General features: G+C 42.8%; 2 protein-coding genes and 1 long non-coding RNA gene across 5 annotated transcripts in view; 2 read left to right on the forward strand and 1 right to left on the reverse strand.

Annotated features, from left to right (window-relative positions):
• The first annotated feature begins 1,161 nt into the window (after nt 1-1,161).
• On the forward strand, nt 1,162-3,696 carry LOC121693791. 2 transcript variants are annotated; one of them, XR_006025576.1, is made up of 5 exons: nt 1,162-1,651; nt 2,267-2,381; nt 2,493-2,625; nt 2,870-2,924; nt 3,031-3,696. It is a non-coding gene; the product is annotated as an uncharacterized LOC121693791 (long non-coding RNA). The 2 variants fall into 2 exon arrangements; XR_006025575.1 differs by having other exon boundaries at nt 2,525-2,625.
• A 1,471-nt stretch (nt 3,697-5,167) lies between these two features.
• dnal1 (dynein, axonemal, light chain 1) lies at nt 5,168-9,799 on the reverse strand. Of its 2 annotated transcripts, none has more exons than XM_042073469.1 (8): nt 9,750-9,799; nt 8,705-8,743; nt 8,354-8,463; nt 8,088-8,143; nt 7,938-7,993; nt 7,723-7,849; nt 6,555-6,695; nt 5,168-6,216 (listed from the first exon to the last, which is right to left on the reverse strand). In XM_042073469.1, the coding sequence occupies exons 1-8, from the start codon at nt 9,750-9,752 to the stop codon at nt 6,170-6,172; spliced, it is 579 nt and encodes a 192-aa protein (XP_041929403.1). In that variant the 5' UTR covers nt 9,753-9,799; the 3' UTR covers nt 5,168-6,169. The 2 variants fall into 2 exon arrangements, with proteins under 2 accessions (XP_041929403.1, XP_041929404.1); XM_042073470.1 differs by lacking the exon at nt 9,750-9,799 and adding an exon at nt 9,538-9,722.
• A 1,078-nt stretch (nt 9,800-10,877) lies between these two features.
• The window catches only part of fut8a (fucosyltransferase 8a (alpha (1,6) fucosyltransferase)), an 83,711-nt gene continuing 68,552 nt past the window's right edge, over nt 10,878-26,036 (forward strand). Inside the window, exon 1 of the mRNA XM_042073465.1 lies at nt 10,878-11,041. The gene's annotated coding sequence lies outside the window, so the exon portion shown is untranslated. The remainder of the gene's footprint in view (nt 11,042-26,036) is intronic.

Genomic DNA, 26,036 nt, shown 5'->3' on the forward strand with positions numbered 1-26,036 from the left:
GTATTTCCCATAGACAATCGACGCCCGGAAGTTGGATGGATACGGAAGTTACGGAGGCGGGACTTATTCTGGAGAGGTCTATCCGAATCGTAGTTAAAACCATCAATTAGACAACAGAATCAGTAGGGTACCAGTTTTGTTCCATTGTACCAGGCCTACTGTATGTCAAAAGCAGGCTCGGATGAAGCTGGGAAGGATTAAACACACGGTTTCCACACCGCGGTAATCAACAGTGATAATCATGATGTTTGAAATGAAAACGGTAATTATTATCCTCAACATTTTTATCGCGGTTTACCATTATACCGGTAATCGTTACATCCCTACCTCTAAATCAGATTACGTAAACACCAAAACCACTTTCCTAGGCTGAATAATGCTTAACTATGTGTTTGTACAGATTACACATTGTGGAACACTTACATGCAAAAACACACTTGGCTCTATTTAAAGATTCAACAACCATTTCCATTGATTCAAAGGGCCACAATGTAAAAATAGACACCAATTTTGCAACAAACCAGTCTGAAATAAGCCAAAGAAATTCACTCTTTGAAAATAAAAGAATGTTCCTCAACAATGCAAGATTCTAAAATTCCATGTAAAGTTAGATGGGGTCAGATATTCTTTAGAATGTGTATTCTACAACATTCTAATTACAGTTTGGTCAGTATTTGCTGAAGAATAATGCATAAAACAACCCTCATTTTAACATATTTCCACCAACTGGATTGTCATGGTCTTTTATGGTGTAAAGATCACCAATTGAAATATAAAAATGTGAAAATAAATTCTGTTGTATTTAGTTTTGGGTCAGACCTTTCATACAAATTAACTATACGTAATTACATTATGCCCTGTTTGACTTATAATACATTTTTTGTTTGTCTTGATGTAAGTAATCAACTCAGTAATTTTCATGGTGATATGTGAAGGTTAATTTTTTCCCCCTAATCACGTGAGAAAAATACTGAATAGGTGCATGAATAGGGTATATTTGGGTCTTTTTCGAAACTTTCCCCTATCGGGATTCTTCGGGGCTTTTTTTTCTCTTACTCAGGACATATTGAGGATTCAAAATCAGTTAAGTTTGCTTGTGTTGCATTTTGTTCAACCTTGACCCCTATTTTGGCTTAAAATGACTGGACTATACCCAGATAGCAAGCATAGTCGGCCCGATTCTGGCTGAGTGCTGGCAGTGTCGGCTGAGGTCCGAGTCGGCTGAAGCACAGTAAACACAGTCGGCCCGATCCTGGCTGAGTGCTGCCACTGTCGGCGGAGTTTCAGGTCGGCTGAGGCACTGTCCCCTTGAATGGGCCGACACTGACACGCAGTAGTTGGGCTGATTACTGAGTGTCTTATTTGGCCCGATTGGGGTTTGATGGGCTACTGCCAGTTTTCGAATCAATCTCGGCAGACGGATTTCATACAGTGTGTGGCCCGATACTTCAGAAACGAACACTGATCAGTATCGAGGCTGTTGGCGGCAAAAATGAAACATTTAGCGACAGCCGGACGCTAAACGTACATGGCCCAATTTTGTAAAGTGACTGTCGGCCCATTACATGTGGAAGAGCCACGAGCAGAGCAACTGTTCAGTTTGAAACCAGCAGGACGGCGCGAAACTGTCTCGTTTTGGACACTGCCTGTGGTAAGTAACATGCAACTTTACCTGTTATTGCATGTAAATCATTATGAATGTACGTAGGCTTATTATTGCAGACACAGTTTAACAAGTAGCATAACAAGAATGGGTGTTTCAATCTAACCCCCTTGACGATGACGAAGCTAGCGGTAACATACGTTATGATTTCTTAGCCTACTTTGTTGGCCTAATTAGCTGCTACCTTTAACGTCAGTGTTGGTGGTCAAAAACGTTCAGTGCTGTAACGTTAGCTATACTTGCATAATTATGTGGTTTTCAAAGAAAAGTGTGATCTAATCATTTTAGAAATAGCTTAACAGTTAACCAGTATTGCATGACTTAGAATATAGCGATTGGTAATTGGGCATTTCATCGTTATCTATCCAACTTCAGGCACTAGGCAGGCAGGACTGAGACTGTATGCCTTAAGAGAGTGTGTGTGAGAGAGAGAGAGAGATGGTAGCAGGGTGGGTCCTGTCCTGGTCATGTAAAGCTCATCAAAATCTGTATTTTAAGGTCGTTCTGTATTTTGTACTGAGGGGTTGTTTTATGATCATGTAATCATTTTGAGCACATATACTTCCATTAACCTAACGTTACTGTGACTTTTTTTAAATGTAGGCCTACACCTCAGAATCCAGGCCACACAGAGACCTGCCTGCACTGAAGGCTACCCGTGTATACATGTGTGAACCATTTCTTGTGTTGGAAAAACAGGAGACCTGAAGAGCTCTTGGTAAGTTGTACATTGATTTAATAGAATAAGTAATACGTTTTTGTTTAGATGAGCCAAATCATAGGAATCAGCTTTCATCTAGGCCTGTGTTTTGTGATGTGTCATTTTTAGATGCTTTTGGTTTGCCTCATCCATTTTGTCAGCAAAGAACAGGAGTGGGCAGGAAACATGCGCTGTTGAAAACATGGCCAACCAACTGGAGCACCCACAAGGCTCTTGTGAAGGAAGTCCACAAGTGCTTCAGGTCTGTATGTGTTCACAAATATGTCTTGCTCTTGGTGATTGTCATTGGTAATATATCAGCATTTAACAATCACACAATGTCAATGTTGCCCAAAATAACTACCAGGGAGGTGTTACCAAGACAGCTGCAGAATGGCAAGACTGGGCTTTAGTAATATTTTGTCAGACAGTAAAGGATACATAGTTTAATGATTTTTTTTCTTTTCTTTTGAAATGACATGCTGTCCATGCATCTCAAATTGAAGGATGGATGGAAAGAACTCTTTGATCAACCCCCACAGAGAGCTGAGGTGGCTATCTGTAAGTATATTTGAGTGGACAAACAGAACTTCTGACAGATGACATGTTGAAATCTTGCTTTAGACCTCATAATGATCTTATAATATTCTTTTATACCTAAATGCAGTTTGGAGACACCCCCGGCTGCTAGTGCTGCTGAAACTGGTGGAGGCAACAATGAAGCGGCAACAGAAGGAGAAGGCAGGTGGCAAAGGTTGCTGCTATTGAAAAATACTTTGAGAGTGAGTGTGTGTGCATGTATGTAGCTGGGTAGGTCATGGTACAAAAATACAGAATTTAAAGCACTTAACACTTAACTCACATCCCACTACTGACAATGGAATTACTCTTTTAGAGTGAGTGAGTGAGGGAGAGAGATAGAATATTTCTGTAAATGTTTAATGTTAATTTAGAATCATTTATTTCTTTGAATCATTATACAGTTTTAAAATGTTTAATTGTTTGTGTTTTTGTATATGAAAGAAGTCGATTGTTGTAGATAAAAGTAGATTGTATATTTTAACTTGTTTAATTTCTAAAGTGTATATATGTAAAAGCTTGTATAATTTTTAAATGTTTGTTTTATTTGCAAGGTTGTGTTTGTCAAACTTGTTAATAAAAGTAGCTTGTGCTTTTAATTACTAGTTCTGGATTTGTGTTTATTTTCAAGTACTTTTGGTAGTTAATGGGCCACATGTGGCCCGGGGACCCAGCCGACATTCAGCCAACACTCAGTCAGATCAGTTTTATAGTGCGTGGGCCAGTACAGGCCCAGAGGCCCAGCCGACACTCAGCCAACACTCAGTCAGATCAGTTTTATAGTGTGTGGGCCAGTACAGGCCCAGAGGCCCAGCCGACACTCAGCCAACACTCAGTTATATAGTGTGTGGGCTAGACCTGGGCCAACAGAATGCATGACAGTCATTTCACAGTGTGTGGGCCACACCTGGGCCAACAGAAACAATAAGAGTCATTTCACAGTGTGTGGGCCACACCTGGGCCAACAGTTCCAATAAGAGTCATTTTACAGTGTGTGGGCCAGACCTGGGCCAACAGAAACAATGAGAGTCATTTTGCAGTGTGTGGGCCACATCTGGGCCAGAGGAAATTCTTTGTGTCAGTTATCAGTAATTGGGCCATTGTTGGGCCGGAGGCCCAGCCAGAACTGGGCCAACACTCACAAAACCCTGAGGCAAGGTAGTGGGCCAGAGGTGGGCCGGTCAAATTTTGCTATCTGGGTATGGAGCTGTTTCCTTCAAATCCACTTTTCTCGGGATATAATTTTTTGCCCAGAAATTCGAATGTTGCAGTCGAAAGAGGGGGCAGTAAAAATACAAACCGCTGAGTATTATATTTTTTGAGTCACTTATTTGTTCTAAAAAGCCTTTCAAATGTTTCAGTGACGGCATTCATCAGCAGAAAGCTAGTGTGTTGTGGGCAACAACCCAATCTGTAAGAAATCGAAAGGACGTGACTACTCGTTCATTCAACTTTTGACCTATAATCCATATTGAGCTTGCAGAAACCACAATCAAATCTTTGATTTCTCAACTACTACAACCAGGTGAAAGAGACACATTTAGCCGTCTAGCTCCATAGACCCCCATTGTTTTTGCACTTATTCGTGATCGCCCCTAGCGGAACTGCAACAGATTGCAGGTACAATGGAGTTAATAGGGAGTGATCCGGCTCTCCGTAAACGGGCTCTGGTCTGGTACTTTCTTTTACTGTCTATGGTCTGGTAGGCGGCGCTCCGTCTATTCATAATCATAGCGTCTTTTCTGGCCATTGACTTTGTCGGTGCCATTGAATAGACTCTTCAGAGTATGCTTCCCTCCTTGGGATGCTTGCTGTTTATCTTGCATTTCCTTTCTTATCATGGAGCAAATTTTAGAATGACCTAAATTATATCCTAACAAGAACCTTTTTGGTTCTCCTGATGCCATGGATGGTTGGATGCTGATTATTGACATTATAGAAGTATTTCTGTTTACACCAGTTCAACTGTTAATATGAGTAAGCAGAGACGTATCTAGCTTAACACAACATATCACAATTTCCTGTAAAACAGATATGCAATTGTCAGGCTATCATCCTATGCTGTCACTGACACTGTCACTGTGGTCCCAACAAACTGGATGAGTTCAACAGTTTTATCTCCAAATCATCTGCAAGTCAACGTTGTTGTGCCAAATCTATACAAAGACAAGTAACCAATCAAAGGCTAGTACAAAACAAAATGTGCGGGGAAAACTCTGACAAAATACAATTTCAGTATTCTTTAATGAAATTAACACAATGTTATAATTTCAGTAATATTATAAAACATCTCAGTATATTCATTTGTAGAAACATGCCTAATAATTTAAAACAAAAGTAAAAAAAAAAAAAAAAATCCTACAAAACATTCATGTATTATCTCAACATACAAGATACACAAATTCTTCATGTATTTTAATTTCCCTTTTGTGTGCGGTGGTTCCTATTCATGCTAGGGAAAAGTACTTTGAAAGTGTAATCATACTTTTTGTGCTGTTACAACAATATTAGTCAGATCATCGCAGTGCGTACACGCAGAGTAAAAAAAAAAATGTATTCGTAAGCATACTGTACATATTACCCTTTGGCGTCATGCATTCCCTGTCCGTATGTCAGTATGTGCCGTTGTCTAAAACAGTGTCACGGATTGGAGTAACTAACATATTCGGCTCTGCAGTTTCTGTGCATCAGTGGGAGCATTTCTCACCCTGGGTGTGTGCCTACATAGCTCATGTTGCTACAAACCGCGTGTAAGCCTGAAGCACCATTATGCCACTGTGTGAAAAATGGACGGCTGCAGCCTGGAATGGATGGGCTTAGCATTTGGATTTGCTAGTCTGACAGGACCAAAGGGTGACAGAGAGCTTGCCTCTCCCACTAATTGTCATGCATTCTGCAAACTCCACACCGACAGCTAGTTCACCCCTTTAAAAATTCCAGAGTCGCACATCTTTATGTCACATGGGAATGGTTGTTTTCTTTGCTTATTAAAATGGGACCAGGTTGTCCAAGGAAGAACCGTACAAATGCAGTGACATTTTTAAGACGCCATTAAAACCTCCAGACATAACATAGAAATAATGCCGATGCTCCTCAAGTAACTAACATCCACAGTATAAAAATTGATTGTATTGTCAATATTGCATGTTTTAATCACAACTGTGCTGGTGCTGGACCCATTTAAATAAACAACTAATGTAAACAAGGAACTGGGAAATCTGAAGCCACTAACTCTCTCCATCCTCTTCATCCACCTGCTTGATTACTGGATTCCCTGTAGAGAAACAGACAACAGAAATAACTCTTTTCTCCTTTCCATTTCATACCCTTTGTCTGTCAAACACCTCATTCACACACATTACTCAAGCACCTGAAACTCACACACACACACACACATTCATTTTTCATTTCATTTCATTACACATTCATCTTTTTGCAGCTCCCAATAAATTTATAATATGAAGTATGTGCACCTGTGACATTGGGATAAGCATGTGTGAGAGTTACATTATCAGATACTTGTCTGTGACTCCTGTAGCTCTAAAGTATGGAAATAATTTCTCAGTCATAGCATCAACATATCCACTCAGTAACACAGTAAGATGTCCTTACCGTCCAGCTTCTTAAGCTTGGGTAGTCTCTTGGTGGCCTCCTCCATCCAGTTTCCCTCCAGCGAGTGTTTCTCCTCCAGAGGATTTCCCACGAACACCAGGTCCACAAGCTGTGGAAGGTCTGCTAACTTGAGGAACTCTCCTGAAATAATGTACAGCTCACATTAAGCTACATATTAACATCAGACAACAGCAAACTCAAACCAGGACTATCAGGAGAATAAACCAGAGCAAGTGTGGTCAAAGCAGAAGCTAAAGTTTCTATTTTTTTTTTTCAGATTAATTTAAATGTAGCATTTCACAATCTAGGGTTCCCACTTTACAAGTCAAATGTAAAATTCCATGACTTTTCCAGAAAACCTGAATTTCCATGGCTTATTATATGTGACCCAATCTGACCAAATGAGTCACAAGTCGCACATTTTAATTTTGAGATAAAGGCCATTACTTTTTTTGGTGTTTTATGAAAGAAGAGGCATTCAAAATTAATTTCCCTAAGTTTCACAGTCAAGACAGGAATGTAAAGTTACAAAAAATAAGCTTATTATTCAAGCGGGCAAATCCTACCTGTAACCTGTAACTTCAAACTCAATTTTTAATTGGAAAAAGATGGTGGGAGGCCATAATTCAAAATTCTGTATCTTGACAACGATGCAAGGATATTGTTCATTGCTCATGGTGTCCTCTGTCAATTGATGCCATAATCACAATTTTGAAAAAAAATGTGGGTCACTGTGACTCATTTTGCCAGATCAAGTCACATATTAGTGAATAGTACAATATACTGACCAATGATTTCAGAACACCCACGTGGAAGAATCGTGGAAGAGTGTGAGATGAATAAATGGGCATTGAATAAACATAGTTGGGCTACTCAAACAAGCAGTAAAGCTAATAAGCAGATATGCACAAAGTCTGCTTGAAAATATATTTGTATTTATGTATTTCTGGCAAGTACATTTTTAAAAACATTCCCTGATATTCCATGACTTTGCCCCAAAAAATGATACAGTTCCCTGACTTTCCATGTCTGGAATAGACTTTCCAAAATTCAATGATATTTCAGAAATTCCATGACCTGTGGGAACCCTGACAATCCTATGACCCCCAACGTCTGCCTTGAATTCATATAAAAAGCATAATAGCTTAGAATAATAGTCAATGCTCACCCCACTCTTTCACAAGGTTGTTGGACATGTACAAAACGTGCAGCTTTTTCATAACATGGATTCCTTTAAGCTTCTCTATGAGGTTATAGGATATCCAGAGCTCCTCTAGGGTATCTCCCACAGCCTCCTGCAGAGGGTGTAATACACCTGAGTGAGATTCAAAAATAGAGGCTTGAGAGAAACTATTTGTTACTGCTCCAGGTCAGGGTACTCACCAGTCCATTCAGGTTTTTAATATTGTTGCGTCCCAAGGATAATATTTTTAGGTTTTCTGGAGAAAAAGCAGAATTTAGAAACTATCAATTTTACATAATACGCCCATTAGACTATACAAGTTACACTACAAACATGAAGTATATACTCACTGAGGCCATTCAAATTGGCGATTTTCTCAATACAGTTTGTGGACAATGATAGCCTCCTAGTAAAACCACAAAATGCACGAATAATAATAATGATGATAATAATAATAATTCAGACATATAGAGAGGTGTTACAGTATTACAATGTAATTATATGTTTACATTCATGCATTGCATTGGTGTTTCTGTTTCATGATAAAGCATGACAAATATATTTTGTTTGTTACCAGCTTTTATGACTGACAGCTGAATGAGTCATCTGGACTTACTCGCAATTGGTGAGGGTGGAGAGGGAGGCATCCATTTTCTCAATGGGTGGGATCTGTCCATACAGCTTGATTGCTTTTGCCTCGCCGACTTTCTCTCCCGATTTTTCCTCCTAACAGACATAAAATCAAGACAGATACTTGAAAGTAGGAGCAAGGACTACAAAAATTAAGTGAAAAGCCAAGAGTACTTGGCTAAAAACCATAAGAATCCCTAAGAAAGATACAAAGAACTTCTGGCAGAATCAATAGGCTACTGTACATTGGCTAAGGTACTCAGATGCAATTTATCAGGCTAAAAACAACAAAGTAAGGCTTAGTTTCCACATGATGGGACTCATTAGACAAACTTACCCATTTCACTAATGCCTCTTTTATCGTTGTAGCTTTTGCCTAGAGAAAATGGAGATGTCAAGGCCTATACCAACATCTTGAAAGTCAAAAATGGCATTACAATGACAATCTGGTTGTAACAGGATATTTAATAGTTTACACAAACTGGGATATACTAAAATTCAGTTCCTGATATCAAACGCATTATGAAACTGTATGATCAACTACTTAATTTAGTAGTCCTTATTTATATGGAAGTCTTCCTCAGTGAGTTTTATTTATCTTAAGCATTAATTTATATTGATTAACCTTTACTGGTTTATTTTGGATTAATACAGTAACTGTTCCATTTGCGATTGACCAACTAGGCTAACAAGCTGAGTTCATACAGGGCGTTGAGGAAGACAGCTCTATTTGTTCAGGGACCCACTGTAGGTTATAGAAACATTACGAAGTAGGCTCCACATTATACAAGCATCTAGCTTAGTACGTACAAGGAAAAACTAACCTGACTGACCCACTGTAGGTTATAGAAACATTACGAAGTAGGCTCCACATTATACAAGCATCTAGCGTAGTACGTACAAGGAAAAACTAACCTGACTGAACCTAACTTAGCTATCCTAGCACGCTAATGTCAATACGTTGGTTGATCTATATGCGGCTTGCTTGCTTGTGATATGCATTTAACGTAATCGGTGTCCAGCATTACATTGGGTAGATACTTCTAGTAACGAAGCTTACAACCTCAGCAAAGCCCTTATTCCAATGCCCATTTCATAATTACTGCTAACGTAGTCACTCGAGAATAACATAGCTAACGTTAATGTTAACGTTGACATTAATTAACTTACCATAGCAGGTTAGCTTAGCGCTACGCTAACTGTACGCGAATAAATGACAACGCCTATGTTCGCTGCTATCAGAAATGTCAGTGTTATAAATATCGATGTACAAAGGGAAATACATATTTGCTGCGTATCTTCAGAAACTGTTATTTGCAATAGTATTGTCAGTAAGATCCAAACCCAAAAATGCGTGTAGTGTATTGACGTTTGCTACTCACCATGTTTTCCTTAGTGGTTGCTATGGAACTATGGATACTTTGCGCCTGCGCTGATGACAACCGCACAGAACTTGTGTTTTTGTGTCACTGTGCTTGCTACATCAAGCTGAGGTTGCAACAAAGTAGCAGGCCGCTAGAGTCTATAACAGTCTATGGTTGTAACCACAGTCTATGGTTGTAATCTTATGGTAATAAAAGAATTGGCAAGACTGGCATGAACGTTTTGATCAAATATAGCTTAATCGTAGAGCCCTGGGCTATGCTGAAATCTTAAAACCAGTTGAAAGTAATAGGGTAGGCCTAGGCTATTATTCCAACATAACCCTAAAGTTAACATTAAAGTTAATAGCCTACACACTTCAGGTCCTATTATTCTGGCGATAAAATTAGCCTACACACGAGACAGATATTTTATCATCTACCTTATCACACATTAGGCTATGCATTTTCCCAGCTCATGAGAGTGGGGTAATTCGCCCCAGATAGACGCGAGATGTAGCACATGTTGCGCTGCTATCGGCACGCCACTGGGTGGAAGCAATAGAGCGGTGATTGCTCCTGCGGTGTCCTGTGCATTTAATAGCCAGTTTGAAATGAAAAAAATATCAAACCAAAATCAAATCAAATCAAAATCAAATAAATCAAAAATGTGTAATGGTAAACAGTGTGTTTTGATAATTAGGCTAATTTAACATGGGTGTTGCAGTTTCAAAACTTGTTCAGTGTCGCAATTTAAAGGCCTATTCTCACTTACCCTTTTTCTTTCTTAGATAGATGGAGAGAGAGAGAGAGAGAGAGAGAGAGAGAGAGAGAGATGGCGTTTCCTTACATTAAAAACTTGTGAGTGATCAGGAAATGCTGAGGACAAACAAAGATCAATAATTAAGCATCTCCTGACTCTGGTGCTAAAATATTAGAATAGTTAATAATGTGAAATTAGATGGATTTGTATGAGTGATTGTGACTACATATGCTGGCGTTATCATCGGTAAACTGCAGAATGAATGTCTGTTCAATCACTTGTACAACGATGCTGTGAGATCTGCTTGTCACTGCCTTTTACTGTTCTAGCGAAACGTTTGTATCACCGCGATCTGACACAAGCATGCGCAATGCAGCCCCTGTGTCAGCCCCGAGCCTACTCCAAAGCCAAGCAGCAGAGAGTATTCAGACAGTGGTATCCACAGTTCCTGTTTCCGCCTTGCGCTTCGACAGATCTCAACCTCTTAAGCATCTCTCTTGCCCCGAAGACATACCCTCTGGATCACCGGATTTTTTGTGCCAAAAAACAGGTAAGTGGATTTTCTTACTCGGTTGTCCGAGACAATGTCGGGGACGTTGTTTTTCCATTTGCAAGCCCTCTCCATCCTGGCCTGTTGCTAGCTATGTGGACTGCTAGACGAGACTGAATAGCGGACAGGGCTCAGCGATCTAGCGGCAGTTCCGTTATAAATTATGTTGTCTCCCGTTCAGACACGGGCTGTAAAAAGAGCTGAGATTGAATGCACACATGATTGAACCGTGCATTATCGCCGTGTATGTCAACTGTTAAAGCAGACGCAAAAGAATGTGGCTATAGAGAATGGAGGCTATAGGCTACTCTACTTCTCCATCCGATGGCTACTTTTTCTCTGTGAATGATTCCTGGTGAACAAGAACGAGAAAACGCATTCAGCTGACGTGACTGAAGTGGATATCCACTGTTTACATACAAATAGTCAGGGCATCCTATCTTATAGTCTAGCGATACAGTGAGCAGCAGGTCAGTCAGACCGCTGTAGCCTATGAGACTGGTCAACAGCCCAAATCAGGGACCAAAAACACTATGTTGAGACTACTGAAGTAGGTCGAATTTTGCTCTTCCAACAAATACTGCATGGATTGGCACCGTCTTTTGCATCCAGCCAGGGCTTGAGGCTTATGTTTTTAATATGACCTGATGACGGAGGAGTAGCCTAAGCTGTGATTCTGTATCGCGTTGTGAAGGCTTTATTGCAGACAGCGCTGCTGCTGGTTAAGCTACTGCCACTTGAGGTCACGAGTCAAGTGTTAGGAGGTAACCAACAAATAAGATGCATTCTGCGTTTTATGCATATTATTCTCTGGAATGTAAACAGTTGTTTAAACAGCACAGTATGATTAGATAGGCTATATCAGTGATCTGATCTGCTACAAGTAACGGTGAATATCACATGGAGTTTGCACACTAGGGACATATTTTCCGAAGTCCATTTCTGGCCTATGAAAACACATTAGATTACATTGAATCGATTCTCGAGACATGGTGACGAATGGGGTCCACTGATAACCTGAAAACAATCACAGTGTGGCCTAATCGTGGCTGCTCACTCGCGAGGGCCTGAGTGGTTAACGGTCCCACACTGCTACTGAATTTCATCTCATACTGCTACTGAATTTCATCTCTCTCGGATGCTGTAAGAGGTTCTGCGTTGAGTAGCCATATGAGTTGAAACCAAGCTATTTTGTCTCTTTATGGTTCTCTTCAGTTATATTCTCCATGCTGTCATGTTTCACCATTCCTGAGCAGTAGTGGCGGTGGCCTCAGAATAATTGGACAACTACATCAAATTCTGTAGGGTGCACCGAGCTGTTCTAATTTGTTTATTAAGTACCTCCTTCATCAGTGGTCCCTATCCACACACTCTCTTTAATAATAAGTTACTTGTTATTATTGCAGAGATGACGGAGATGCTAGCCTACTTTTTGCAGTGAGTATTGACGTCTCAAAGCGCAGCCATATTTCATGAACTCCTTTGTCGGCATACATTTCTGTCCCTTCATCTAGTCTCACAAATGTGCGGGCAATGGCCGCATCGGCGCTCTGGGCCGCAAATTAAACACATGGGGCATGTGCAATTAAACGATGTTTTTTTTTTATTTTAGCCCTATTGCAGAGATATAATGTTTTAGCTTTTGCCTCCGTGGCTTTTTTTTCTCCCACAACTATATTTCTACCTTGTTAGATTTACACTTATTATCCAACTATTTCTAAAACATCACTAAAACCTGTAAACAGGTTAGCAATCCAAAATGTGTCACTGTTTCCTGGCGAAACAATGCATACGTGTAGACCTGTATTCTAATACACTGCCCGCTCTACTAATAACCAGGCCAGGTGTGATGTCAGTTTGTAGGCTTTCATAAGTGCACATAAAATGTATGGGGATAGTATCACCCATATTGTGCACTGTTGCGCAGCTGTATGCTGGAACACTGTTCATTATCATGATAGAATCACACCTGTGTTATGGGTGTGAAGGCAGTTTATCAGACAGGCTTTGGTATTTGTTAACCATTAGTCAGACCACATGTCACTGTAATTGTTGCCCTGCCCTGAGCTAACTTGTGGAACTTCTTTAGAAGTAGGCCTTTAACTGATCTCTTATAGTACTTCTTCCAGGTAAAGATTTGTGTGTCCAAAGAGAAATGTTAAATTGGTAGTCTCAGCTAGGCTATCAGAGATTGTACATGATTCAATGATGTTTTTTTGAACAGTACTAATTGTGGAGATATGGCCATGTGGTTAAAGGATGTTGTTAAATTCACCTAATTAGTTATTCAGACATTTATTTCTTGCTCACTGGAATGAGTCACACTCTTGATGGAAAAATAATTGTTTTCCTTGTTCCTGCTGTACCATGCACCATGACATCATGGATAACACACACACAGACACACGCACACACACACACAGACACACACACACACACACACACACGCATACATACATACCCGAAAGGTCGGACCTCCGTTTGACAAACCTCCGCATATATTCCGGAGGTTATGTCTGAAAATGGTTATTCATGCGCTTTCACAGTCACACATACACACACACACACACACACACACACACACAAACAAACACAAACATATGCACACAGTGAAATCAAAGAAAGAGATTTCTTTTCTCTCGTAGAAGCAATTTTTTCCCAATTTTTTCACAAGACTCCCACCCACCAATGCAGACACACACACACACACACACACACACACACACACACACACACACACACACACACACACACAGAAATTTGTGTTTCTTTTCCATTTGCGCTCCTCTCCTTCACCAGTATCAGATGATGATTGCTTTAGGCGAGTTGCCATGGTGATTTGGTCAGTGGGTGGGGACAGAGTTGCAGATTGAGGTTAACATCAGTGTGGGCAATGCAGTTTTGTATTTTCCCTCAAAAACAGATGGAGAGTCATTCCAACAGGTGACTTCGTTCATGCCATGTTGGGTAGGGTGGCGGTGATGAAGGCTAGGAGGGAGGGTAGGTCTGGAGGGAGGCAGAGAAGGAGGAAGAGAGAGGGAGAGAGGGATGGAAGGATTGATGGATGATGGAGTGAGTAGAGATGGAGGGGAAGGCTAAGCGCACTGACTGGATCTCTGGCAGGAGGCCTAATGGCAGCGCAGCAAGCTCTCCCCATGATGAACGCCTTCTCTATCTCCTTCCCTCTCTCTCTTTCTCTATCTCCCTATCTGTCCATCTCTCTCTCTCTCTTCTACTGCACTCTTTCCCTATTTGTCCCTTTTTGTCCCTATTGGTCCCTCTTCCACTGTACTTTTCTCACTGTCTCTACTGTCTCCCGACTTTTTGTGTATTGCGGTTTGCTTTTTCAACCGCCATGTCTTAATCTCTTTCTCTTTCTCTTTCACTCTCTTTCTCACACTCTCTTTTCACCTCCATGATTCAAACCTTTACCTAATCATCGCCATCTCATGGGATTTCTGCTGCAAGGGTTGCTGCATGCTGTACATGTGAAATGTAAGGCATGTGAGTGTAAATGGAGTTTGCTATAGTTTCTGTGGTAGCAAAGATAGACAAAGATAGGTCTGTTTGTGCAATAGATTATTTGTCAGGAGGTTGATAGAAAAGTTACAAAGTAGTAGCAATATGTAGTACACAGATAATCAATCTAACTCTCAATTCAACGTACAAAGCCCAAAATGCAGTGTATTACACTGTAATATCATCTTCACAAAAAATGAATTGTAGGCCTAGTAGATGGTAATTTTTTTCAGACCTCTTATTCTCTGCCCCATAGCATGGTGGAGGCAGTAACTAAGGCCCATATTATGCTCTCTTGAATGTCAAAATATTTCCCATCATGAAAGTTATGGTCGCAATCTTGATTCACACCTCTATGTGATCCAATTTTAGAATGACCAAATTTCTGCCTCATTTGACATAATTCTGCTGCATTTACACTGTGTTCCAAATTATTATGCAAATTATTTTTTTGGTTTCACTTTCATCAAGGGGAAACAGTGTGTTGCATTGTGACATGTTGTTCCCCTCGTTCGTTTGAAAACTCTGATTGACCACCTGTTTGAGGGATTCGTGACAGCCTTTCCCAGCTGTTTATAACATGTTTGTAGCATATCAGGGTTCAACAGACTTATTTTCAAAAACGGAGGGGATGTAGGCATCAGTTTTTTCCTAATAGCATAACCTACTACGTATCTCTTAGATTTCACTAATGAGTGTTGTAGGAGATATTGACGGCACAATAACTATTTCGTTGCTCTGATTGGTTAGGTCTATCCAATTGTCTATTCCCGTATCAGTTGAAACACGCCCCATAATTACGTCCCAATGGAGCAGTATCAGACTCGTATTCTGACTAGAATTTGAGTATGACAACGTCAGGCTAAATGATAACAGTATTTTTTTCAAACTCAAATTATTCCAAATTTTCCAAATTCAAAATTATGCACAACAGAGTTTTAAGACATTTTATAGGTTGTAAATAACTAAAAATGGTCAATTGTTGAATTTGCAGCATTAGGAGATTAAATTAAATCAAAAGTTATTTCAATTAAAAACATCTTAACAGGCCAAGTTACATGTGAACATAGGACCCCTTCATTGATATCACCTTCACAATTCTTGCATCCATTGAACTTGTGAGTTCTTGGAGAGTTTTTGCTTTAATGTCTTTGCAGAATAGCCTCCCAGAGCTGCCAGAATGTCAGAATAGCCTCCCAGAGCTGCTGCTTGGATGTGAACTGCCTCCCACCCTCATAGATCTTTTGCTTGATGATGCTCCAAAGGTTCTCAGTAGGGTTGAGGTCAGGGGAAGATGGGGGCCACACCATGAGTTTCTCTCCTTTTATGCCCATAGCAGCCAATGACCCAGAGGTATTCTTTGCAGCATGAAATGCGAGATGCATGAGATTGTCATGCATAAAGATGATTTTGTACGGCACGGTCCTTCTTTTTGTACTACGGATAAAAAAAGTCAGTCAGAAACTCTACAAACTTTGCCGAGGTCATTTTCACTCCGTCAGTGACCCTAAATGGGCCTACCAGCTCTCTCCCCATGATTCCGGCCCAAAACATGACTCCGCCACCTCCTTGCTGACGTCTCAGCCTTGTTGGGACATGGTGGCCATTCACCGACCGATTTTAGCAGCTGCTCTCTTAATCCTATGAATTTGTCTGGCAGAAACCTTCCTTATTATGCCTTTGTCTGCACGAACCCGCCTGTGCTTTGAATCAGCGACAAATTTCTTCACAGTACGATGATCACACATACGTTTTCAGGAAATATCCAATGTTTTCATACCTTGTCCAAGGTAGTGCACACTTTCACGCTTTTCAGCAGCAGAGAGATCCTTTTTCTTTCCCATATTGCTTGAAACCTATGGCTTAATAATATAGAAAATCCTTCTTAAGTAGTTTTCCTTTGATTGGGCTCACCTGGCAAACTAATTATCACAGGTGTCTGAAATTGATTTCAATGATCCAAAGAGCCCTGAGACACAATATCATCCATGAGTTTAATTGAAAAATAAAAAAATAAATGTTTATGACACTTAAATCAAATTTGCATAATATCAGCAATCACAATCACAGTTATTGACCAAATTGTTATTTTAAGCATAAATATAGGCCCAGAATTTTACAATCATGCATCCCTATTATTTGCACGGCCACGAGATAATCATCATTTCAATTTTAAGCAAGAAAATTGTGATTCTCATTTTATCCAGAATCGCACAGCCCTAGGTCACAGTCATATTCAAAGAAAAATGTTACCGCTGTAATGATATCCTTCAGAAAGAACACAAGTTCCTTCAGGCCACAATGGCTCGCCCCTGGTGCTTGGCCCCCATCATTGCTGCATGCCGCTTGTTGTACTCTTACCATTCCATTTTTGATCAGTTATAAATATTGTACTGCACTGTGGAGTGCTGCTGGAGTAGACAGAGAACAGGGTGATGCAAGGAGTCAGAGGTCAGGCCTGGGACCATCTGGAAACCCCAGATCACCCCCAGCCCCTTCACACACACACACACACACACACACACACACACACACACATTGTTCCTTCAGTCCTTGCCTTCTTGGCACCGCTAATCAGATGTAAATGGCATGCGCGAGTGAGTGGCCTGTCTTGAATGTGAGCGGCTTGGTGGTTCTCAGCGGGGAGGCCTTCAGGGTTGCAAGTTTTACCCTGGGACTGTGCCAGGCTACAGCTACAGCTACAGCTACAGCTACAGCCGCCTCCTCAACACCAGCCCACCGCACACGCCACAGAGTGGACTCATGTGACCTGTCAATGCAGGAATGTGGAGAGACTCAAAGAGAAAGATAGAGAGAGAGATATAAAGAAAGAATGGGAGGGAGAGAGACTCCTCTACCACTCACACACACACACACACACACACACACACACACACAAACACACACACACGCACACACACACACACTCACTAACACAAATACTGGCACATTCAAACACACGCCCCTCCCCCACCCAAGAGAGTGAGTGGATGACTGACATGAGGGGGTTAAGTAGGGACAGCTTCTCAGTGAGGCGCTGATCTCAGCGTGCACAAGAAAGAAAGAGCCCAGCTGAATGTGCTGCCCTTCCACTGACAGGGACCAAGTGACTTTCATTGTTGGGCCTTTGAATTGTATATATCGAGGACGGTGGAATAGACACACATACGCACGCACGCACGCACACACACACACACACACACACGCACACACACACACACACACACACACACACCACTATGTGTCATACGACCCTTACAGTGTAGGAAATATACAGTTAGTTGCTGTCTGTTGCACTTTGAGTGACAAAACACACAGAGAGAGTATTGCTACCATGTCATATGTGTGAGAGCGAACATAAAGAGAGAGAGAGAGAGAGATAGAGAGAGAGAGGCCAGCAAAACATCCCAGGAAATCCCACATGTGGTCAGATAAAGAGGAGATAATCTTGGCCGTATCAGGCCAGGACCTCTGTCCTGTTGTTGAGATGCTCCTGGAGAGGCCCATGCAGCAGGAGTCCCCTGTCCCTCACATATCCTGTTGACCCCGCCGTTGCCATACCAACCAGAGGAGATGACCCCAGGCAGTGAGGAATGCGCTGTCGCTGCTGCTGCCTGCTGTTTGCATGTGTGATTGTGTGTGTGTTTGTCTGTGTGTGAGTGCATGTGAGAATTTGTGTGTGTGTGTGTGTGTGTGTGTGTGTGTATGTGATGTGTGTGTGTTTGTGGGATTAGCTAAAAGCCAAGCCTCTACCACCCCATGCTGCTCCCTGAACCACTAAAGCATTACTCAATGAACTCCACTGAAAGAGGAAAAAAGACTGGCCAAGCAGGAGGAAAAATGGAGGGCAAAAAGAAGATGGGGATAGAGAGGAAAAAAAGAGGGAGACAGAGGGATTGCCAAGAATGCTTTTGTTGTCGTTGTACCTCCCTCTACTTTTTTGCTTTCTTTCTTTCTGTCTATCTCTCTCTTCCCTGAGGGTGTGGGTGTGTGTGTGTGTCCTGAGTGGATCTGTTAGTGTGTGTGAGGGAGTGAGACAAGGACAGTGGATGAGTGAGTTGGTGTGTGTGTGTTTCTGATAGAGAGTGGCCAAGAAGGAAAGTGTGTGTGTGTGTGTGTGTGTGTGGGTGGGTGTGTATGAAGCGCTGACCCATCTGCTGTTTTCCTGCATGCTCAGTGGCTTCCTCTGCCTTGTGGCGCTGCAACCAGCTTCTCAGGGACTGCTATCCCCCTCTTCCATCTACCTCTCTCTGGAGAGAGAGAGAGAGAGAGAGAGAGAGAGAGAGAGAGAGAGAGAGAGAGAGAGAAGAGAGGGACACATAAAGAGATAGCGGGGAGAAGGATGGAGCGTACAGCAAACAGTGCTCTCAACAGAGAGCTTTTCCTCTCCCCATATTTCACACGTGGGACCCTACCATGTCTGCATTATTTTGTGCAACACATGACCACCCCAGGGCTTTTTCCCTCGTTACCTCCCTCTTTCTCTCATTCTATTTCTATCCATCTCCCTCTCTCTTTTTCCAACTCTCACTCTGCTCCTTGCTGGCATATTTGTAATGGAACTAGTGTGTATGTCTGGTTAGGAAATGAGCTTTCCATGTATTATCTAGAGTTAGTGTTTACATGTAGGTTCAGCCCCTTCCTCTGACTGTTTAAGGCTCTTTGTTCGTATGTGTGTGCGCGTGCGTGTGCGCGTGTGTGCATGTGTATGCCTTTGCATCATAAGCATAACTAAGTCTCTGATCAAGTATATGTGTGTGTGTGTGTGTGTGTGTGTGTGTGTGTGTGTGTGTGTGTGTGTGTGTGTGTGTGTGTGTGTGTGTGTGTGTCTGTGGTCGGTCTTGACAGTCTAACCTCTATGCCAGGCTTTGGCGGCTGCGTTGTGCAGGGCCCAGGTAGTGGGGATTTGGGAAGCTAAGAGGATTGTGTGGAAGGCTGTTGCCGGATTGGCCTGATTGGATTGCACTGACCGATGCTGACTCATGATGTCCAGGGCAGGGGCCAGGCATGCCAGGTCTGTGTCTGTGTCTGCCCAGCACTGCGCTGTTGCACCTCACCTCAAGGGCGGTAGCAGGTGTTCCCCACAGCAACATGCGGCAATATGAACTCTGGGTTGCCAGATGTGTTCACATACCCACATACCACTATACAAATGCTAGGTTGCCAGATTTTTCACCTGTCAACAGGCCACTATGCTAACACTTAGTGGCCAGATTTTTTCTACCTGTCAGCACACCACTGTTGGTTTGAAGCTGATAGTCTGGGACTTGTTGAGCTCCGAGACAGTCTGTGACTTGAGCACATGCAGATGAAGTGATCCACCCTACACACGGAGGCTGCAGAGGATGAGGGCATTTTTGTTTTTCTTTCTTTTGTATTTTCAAAAGTCTGCATGGAGGGGTTCCACTCACTTCCTATTCCTTTCTATTTCTCTCTCTCTCTCATTCTCTCCCTCCCTCGTTTTTACTCTCTCTCCTCTCCTCTCCTCTCGGTGCCCGTCGTACAGAGCTCATATCTCGTGGGCGGTGAGCCGTGGCGGGAGGGTAGCTGCTGACTGACTGCGGCTTAGTGCCCTCATGGCCACCAAGCCCAGTTAGAGACATGCTCAAGAGGGAGGTTCAAAGGTTAACTCTGACAGGCAGAAGACTTTCTCTCTCCCTCTCTCTTTCTCTCCCTCTCTCTCCCTCTTGCTGTCCTTCTCTCTCTTGCTCTCCCCCTCTCACTCTCTCTCTCTCTCTCACTGTCTCCCTCTTATCAGTCACTTTTCTTATTTCCCTCTCCTCCCAGCCCATTTACTGTGCGTCTCACTCAGTCCTTTCTCATCTTTATCCGGCTGCTCTTGTCTTCAGAGCCTTTAATGGCACGGCCATCATCATTGCCATTAGCAGTGCAGCTGCAGTTCACCGTCTCTGTTATTGTGAAGCCACAAAGAGGGATCTTGCCACTGAACAAATGCTTCAGCAACTGCCCGAGAGTAAAGAGGATTGCGATCATTTATGGCATTGCACTGCAAGTGTCCATTGGAAGCAAAGCCGCTAAAATAGCATTGGCTGGTACTCTGCTAGATTGTCCATTTGAAGTAGAAGCTACCAACCTACTGAGTCATTGGCGCGTCTCTCTCTCTTTCTCTCTCTCTCATTCTCTTTTTGCTTCCCTCCGATTATAAAAGTGAAAAAGGGGGATGTAGCACAATCACTGGGCCACTACTACTAGGACCATTTCCTCTACTTCGCTGGCCCTGCGCTTTTTTTGTTGATTGAACTCATCCTGATCTTCAAAGGTCAGGTGCAGATAAATAGAGTAGTGGTCCCTGTTGGCATGGCAACCCAGCTGGAGAGCCACAGGCAAGATCAGGGGACTTCGATCAGGGGACATCAGGTGTTGCCTTTATGCTGCCTGTTTGAAACACAACAACAACAACAACAACAACAACACCAGGAGCTAGGACAGAAGGGGCACCAGAGGGTGTGTGGTTGTATGTGTGTGTGTGTGTGTGTGTGTGTGTGTGTGTATCTGTGTGTCTGTGTATCTGTGTGTCTGTGTGCACATGGTTATAAACAGACCTGGAATTATCTCACTAAAATCTGTCAGGGAGACTTTCCAGATCATTTGAGCTGTTTCATTACATTCATGCCCACAGCACGCACACACACACACACACACACACACACACACACACACACACACACACACAACCCCATACACACAACAGCCGTTGCATCAGATGTCCCAGTTGCATTGCCTTGCATGGATTTAGATATATCTTATGAAGTTGTTCTAAAACCTCCTCACCATCTACAAGCATCTCCATAACAAACTGATTAATAAATAAATGAATGCACAAATAGATAAATAAATGTAATCCCACGGTTCTCTAAGCACAAGTGATGATGTGTAAAACCCTCGGTGGAATTGCGCAAGGCGAAAGTGCGGCACGTCCCGGTTCCACTAGCACTCCGCGGCTGTGCTTCCTTAATGAGGGAGAGCACGGCAGAAAAAGAGTGTCACTTCTGCAGAAATGTGTCACTCCCCCTGGGCTCACCAAAGAGGGAAGCCACAAGAGGAAGAGTCCCGATGTGCTCATGGGAAACTGGAGGAATCCGTTAACCCTTAAAGGAGTACCGTCACACCGGTGTGACGGGAATGTTGGCAAATGGAACATTCTAAAGAATATCTGGGTTCATTGAATTCAACATAGAATTTTAGAACCTTCAATTGTTGCGGAACTTAGAATGTTCAAAAACCTACACCTTTATGGGTTAAAGGAGTACCGTCACACCGGTGTGACGGGAATGTTGAGAAATGAACGTTCTAAAGAATATCTGGGTTCATTGAATTCAACATAGAATTTTAGAACCTTCAATTGTTGCGGAACTTAGAATGTTCAAAAACCTACACCTTTAAGGGTTAAAGGAGTACCGTCACACCGGTGTGACGGGAATGTTGAGAAATGAACGTTCTAAAGAATATCTGGGTTCATTGAATTCAACATAGAATTTTAGAACCTTCAATTGTTGCGGAACTTAGAATGTTCAAAAACCTACACCTTTAAGGGTTAAAGCAGCTGCTACGAAAAACGCCCGCTGCTCGCCTGATGTTTCCCATTTGTCTGTCCGTGGGGGATGATCCTGGTCGGGGCAGAGAAATTAAATCTTCTGGTGGACACCTTAGAGGGGTTATGGTTATTGACCGGGGGTCAGAATCCTCTTATGTGACATGGGATGTTGGAATACTTGCCTGTGGTCGCAGTTGATATATTTTAGCATTGTGAAAGATGAACTGGGATTTATACAGCCCGAAGAGCTACGGAAGTGGGTATTGTTTGTGGTCTTTAATGTTACATGGGATGTGTATTTCCCATTTACCACTGCACATTTTTCTGATGTCATCCTACGGCTGCTGAGAGACATTTGAATAAGTTGACGGTCATATTCAAAATTAAGAGACCACTGCAAATTTGAATATGACCGTCAACTCATTCGAATGTCACTCAGCAACCATAGGGTGGCATTAGAAAAATGTGAAATGTGAGAAACGAGATCTGTATCAGCACGTGGGATTCTTTGGAAACAAATCTATGATGATGGTGGTTTTGCAATATCAAGTCTAACCAGCTGGCCTACAGGAGCGTTAGTGACGGGCCTGTGAGTTTACATCACCGGAGAATTTCAGCAGAGTGAACACCAGACAGGAAGTGTGGAGTTGTCTGCTCAGTGTGGTGCAGGAAGCAAAGCGAGGTGTTGTGGTGTCAGCGCCACTCCTCTACTCTCCTCCTCTCCCCACTCCTCTAATAATAATAATAATAATAATAATAATAATAAATGTTATTTGTATTGCACTTTATATTACAGCAATCTTAAAGTGCTACAGAGCAACAATGAAAGATAATGCAATTAAAAAAAGATCAAGGTCAAAAGGTCTTCCTGTTCTTGTCATCCCTCTCCCCCTTGTACCTTTACAGACATCTTGGTTTGAACTTATCCTCAGTTCACCTAATCTCTGCCCTCTGCTGAATGCAAACTCTCTTACACACTTACACACACTTCCTCTAGTCTAGTGCATATGATACTCCACTAAGAAATGAATTAGTGTTATCACTGGCTCTACCTTATCATAACACAAACACACACACACACACACACGCACACACACACATTTTAACCATTTATTTATGTCCACATGAAGAAAATGGTACAGGGACACAAATATTAAGAATGCAGTACAATACATATGCAAACCTATGGACCAGTAGCATGCACCAGGCCTTCACAATATCACTTAACTTAAGTGATATATAACTTAACAGGCACAATACTCAGTTCTTAAGGGTATAAGTAGCAACGTCTCCGCCATATGTGGCGGCTGCCAATAATAGCAGAAATGGCACAGTACTTTGCAAGCTGTTTAGCCCTTCCTTTGGCCAACCCAAGTAGTTGCAGCCCTCTTACTACCAACCTGTGTACGTGTCCTAGGCTACCAAATATGAATACGAGTAGTCTGCACCTATAGCCTAGCTCTGAGATGGTGTTTAGGAGTGGTTGGTATTTTACTACCTCACACACACACACACACACACACACACACACACACACACACACACACACACACATACATTCTTAGCCTCGTCTAATTGTCCTTTGTAAGACTGAGTCTGTATAAGAAGAGTCTTTGTTCTTCTTTGTTAACTCAGAGAAACCGGGGCTGCACAAGCTTTAACCTGTCACCTCTACACCATTCCCTCATACGTATAGCGTGGTCTCTGTCACTTGGACAGTTTTAGCCCTGCTCGTTAGACCAATCAGTGAGTTCTCGCGGAACACCTATTGTTCTGCTCCTTTTCACGGTCCAGCCTAAAGTGCTTGTAATTGGTCATTTCCGATTGCATCCCGGCCTGTGCCGTCGTCACCCTCATTCCGACAGTCTCCATAGAAACAAACAGCAGGTGTGTGAGTGTGAGGTATGATGTGGAGTTCTCTTTGCAATGCTACTCCATCCACTTGCAACCCCCCCCCCCCACACACATCTCCTTCTCTTCCTCCCTCCATACCTCTCTTTATTCTCTCTCTTCTCGGGGCAGTGAACAGACAGCCGTGCTTTGACTCACTGGGCAGAAGCTAGCCTCTGTGTAGGGATGAGCTAATCTGATCAGCAGCGGAGACAGCGCTCACCGTGTTTATCTGCTCCTAGTAACTATGATGGGGGGGATTGCTGCACCCAGTAAATCAGTATACACCCACACATGCCGTAATGGGGATTACTTAAAGGACGGGGGATGACCCTGCTGAGAAGCCTCTTAGGAATTTCATGGGCACGGTTGTTGGAGGGATTGTTGTTGCTGCTGGTGGTGGTGGTGATGGTGGTGGTGGGTGGCAGGGGGTGCTTATGGTGCTATTGAGAAGAGGGGTGGTAAATGGCGGGGGGACCTGCGAGAGGTTTTTGGATGGGGTGGGGTGGGGTGGGGTGATCCGGAGGCAGTGTGTGTGATGACCCTCCGGGAACATTGAGTGTGAAAGAGCCTTAGCTGAAAAATGGAAAGCGGATTGCCTCGTGCTGCACGTTCGTTTTCACTTGACTGGGTATTCAGTCATTGTTAGGCGCTTTCGGCATTGTGTTGGGAGGAGAAAAAATAGGCTTATGGAGCTTTCTAGTGGAACTGAACTCACATTGACCTGTGTGTGTGTGTGTGTGTGTGTGTGTGTGTGTGTGTGTGTGTGTGTGTGTGTGTGTGTGTGTGTGTGTGTGTGTGCATGTGAGCGAGTGTGTACTTGTGTTTGTACTTGAGTGTATTGAAGAGATTGTGCATGCATGTTTATATGCTTTTGCATTCTAAGAGATCACCATTGAGATAGCTTGGCCTTAGCATTCCACCTGAAAGTGATAGCATAGAGTTGAACTCCTGAGCTAATCTGCCGTTCACATCAGGACATCCTACTAGTGGCCAGGAAGAAATGGGTCAGCCGACACCAAATCCCCGAAACAGTCACAAGAAAAATGCAGCACCCGTTGCCAATAGAAACAGGGCCAGAGGCTGCATTATAATTGAGTTTTTTTTCTTTATTGGTGTCATTTTGGAAGATTGACTGCATGTAGTGTGTGTTTTGGTTAGGTGTGTGTGTGTGTGTGTGTGTGTGTGTGTGTGGCAGTAGCTGGAGGAGACCTTAGACACCTGGGGAGAAGCTCAGGTGAGTAGAAGCTTATGTGGAATCAAGTGCCAGTGGGATTAATATGGCCCGAAAGAACCTGACCCAAAGTAGATGCTGACGGGTGTGTGTGTTGGGGGGGGGGGGGGGGGGGGGGGGGGCATGAGCAGTGTTTAAAAATGATGGCATTGCCTTTGTTGATTGTAAGTATGTAAGTACTTGTCTTATATGTACACTTATATGTTGCTGTGTACTAGTGTTGAGTGAGCATTTCTTGTTCAGTGTGTGTGTGTGTGTGTGTGTGTGTGTGTGTGTGTGTGTGTGTGTGTGTGTGTGTGTGTGTGTGTAGCTGAAAGGGAAATTAGAATTTACATGTTCAGGCTTCTGCTACGCATGAACCAACGTTTACACAGTAGTAATGAGTGTGAATGATGTGGGGAACAAGAATGCAAGTATGAGAGAGAGAGAGAGAGAGAGAGAGAGAGAGAGATGGAGAGATAAGGACAGACCAGGCAAGAAAGAGAGCGGGAGGCAGAGAGAGAGAGAGAGAGAGAGAGAGAGAGAGAGAGAGAGAGAGAGAGAGAGAGAGATGGACTGGCTATGAATGTTAGGGTATAATCTACAGAAGAAGTCATTTCCACGCCTGATTGCTGTGATCACAGCAGCCCTTTGAGAGCGCTGGGGCAGCAGGCATAAACAGGCGTCTTAATACGGAGAAATGCCATTTTCAGGCCCCACTCCGGCCCTCAGGCAAGAGGAGGGAGGGAGAGAGGGAAGGAGGGAGAGAGGGAGGCATTATCCAGCTCATTCAGTTTGCTTAGGCCAAGCTCAAACGA

Source organism: Alosa sapidissima, chromosome 19, assembly GCF_018492685.1.
Source record: "Alosa sapidissima isolate fAloSap1 chromosome 19, fAloSap1.pri, whole genome shotgun sequence".
NCBI classification, from domain to species: domain Eukaryota; kingdom Metazoa; phylum Chordata; class Actinopteri; order Clupeiformes; family Clupeidae; genus Alosa; species Alosa sapidissima.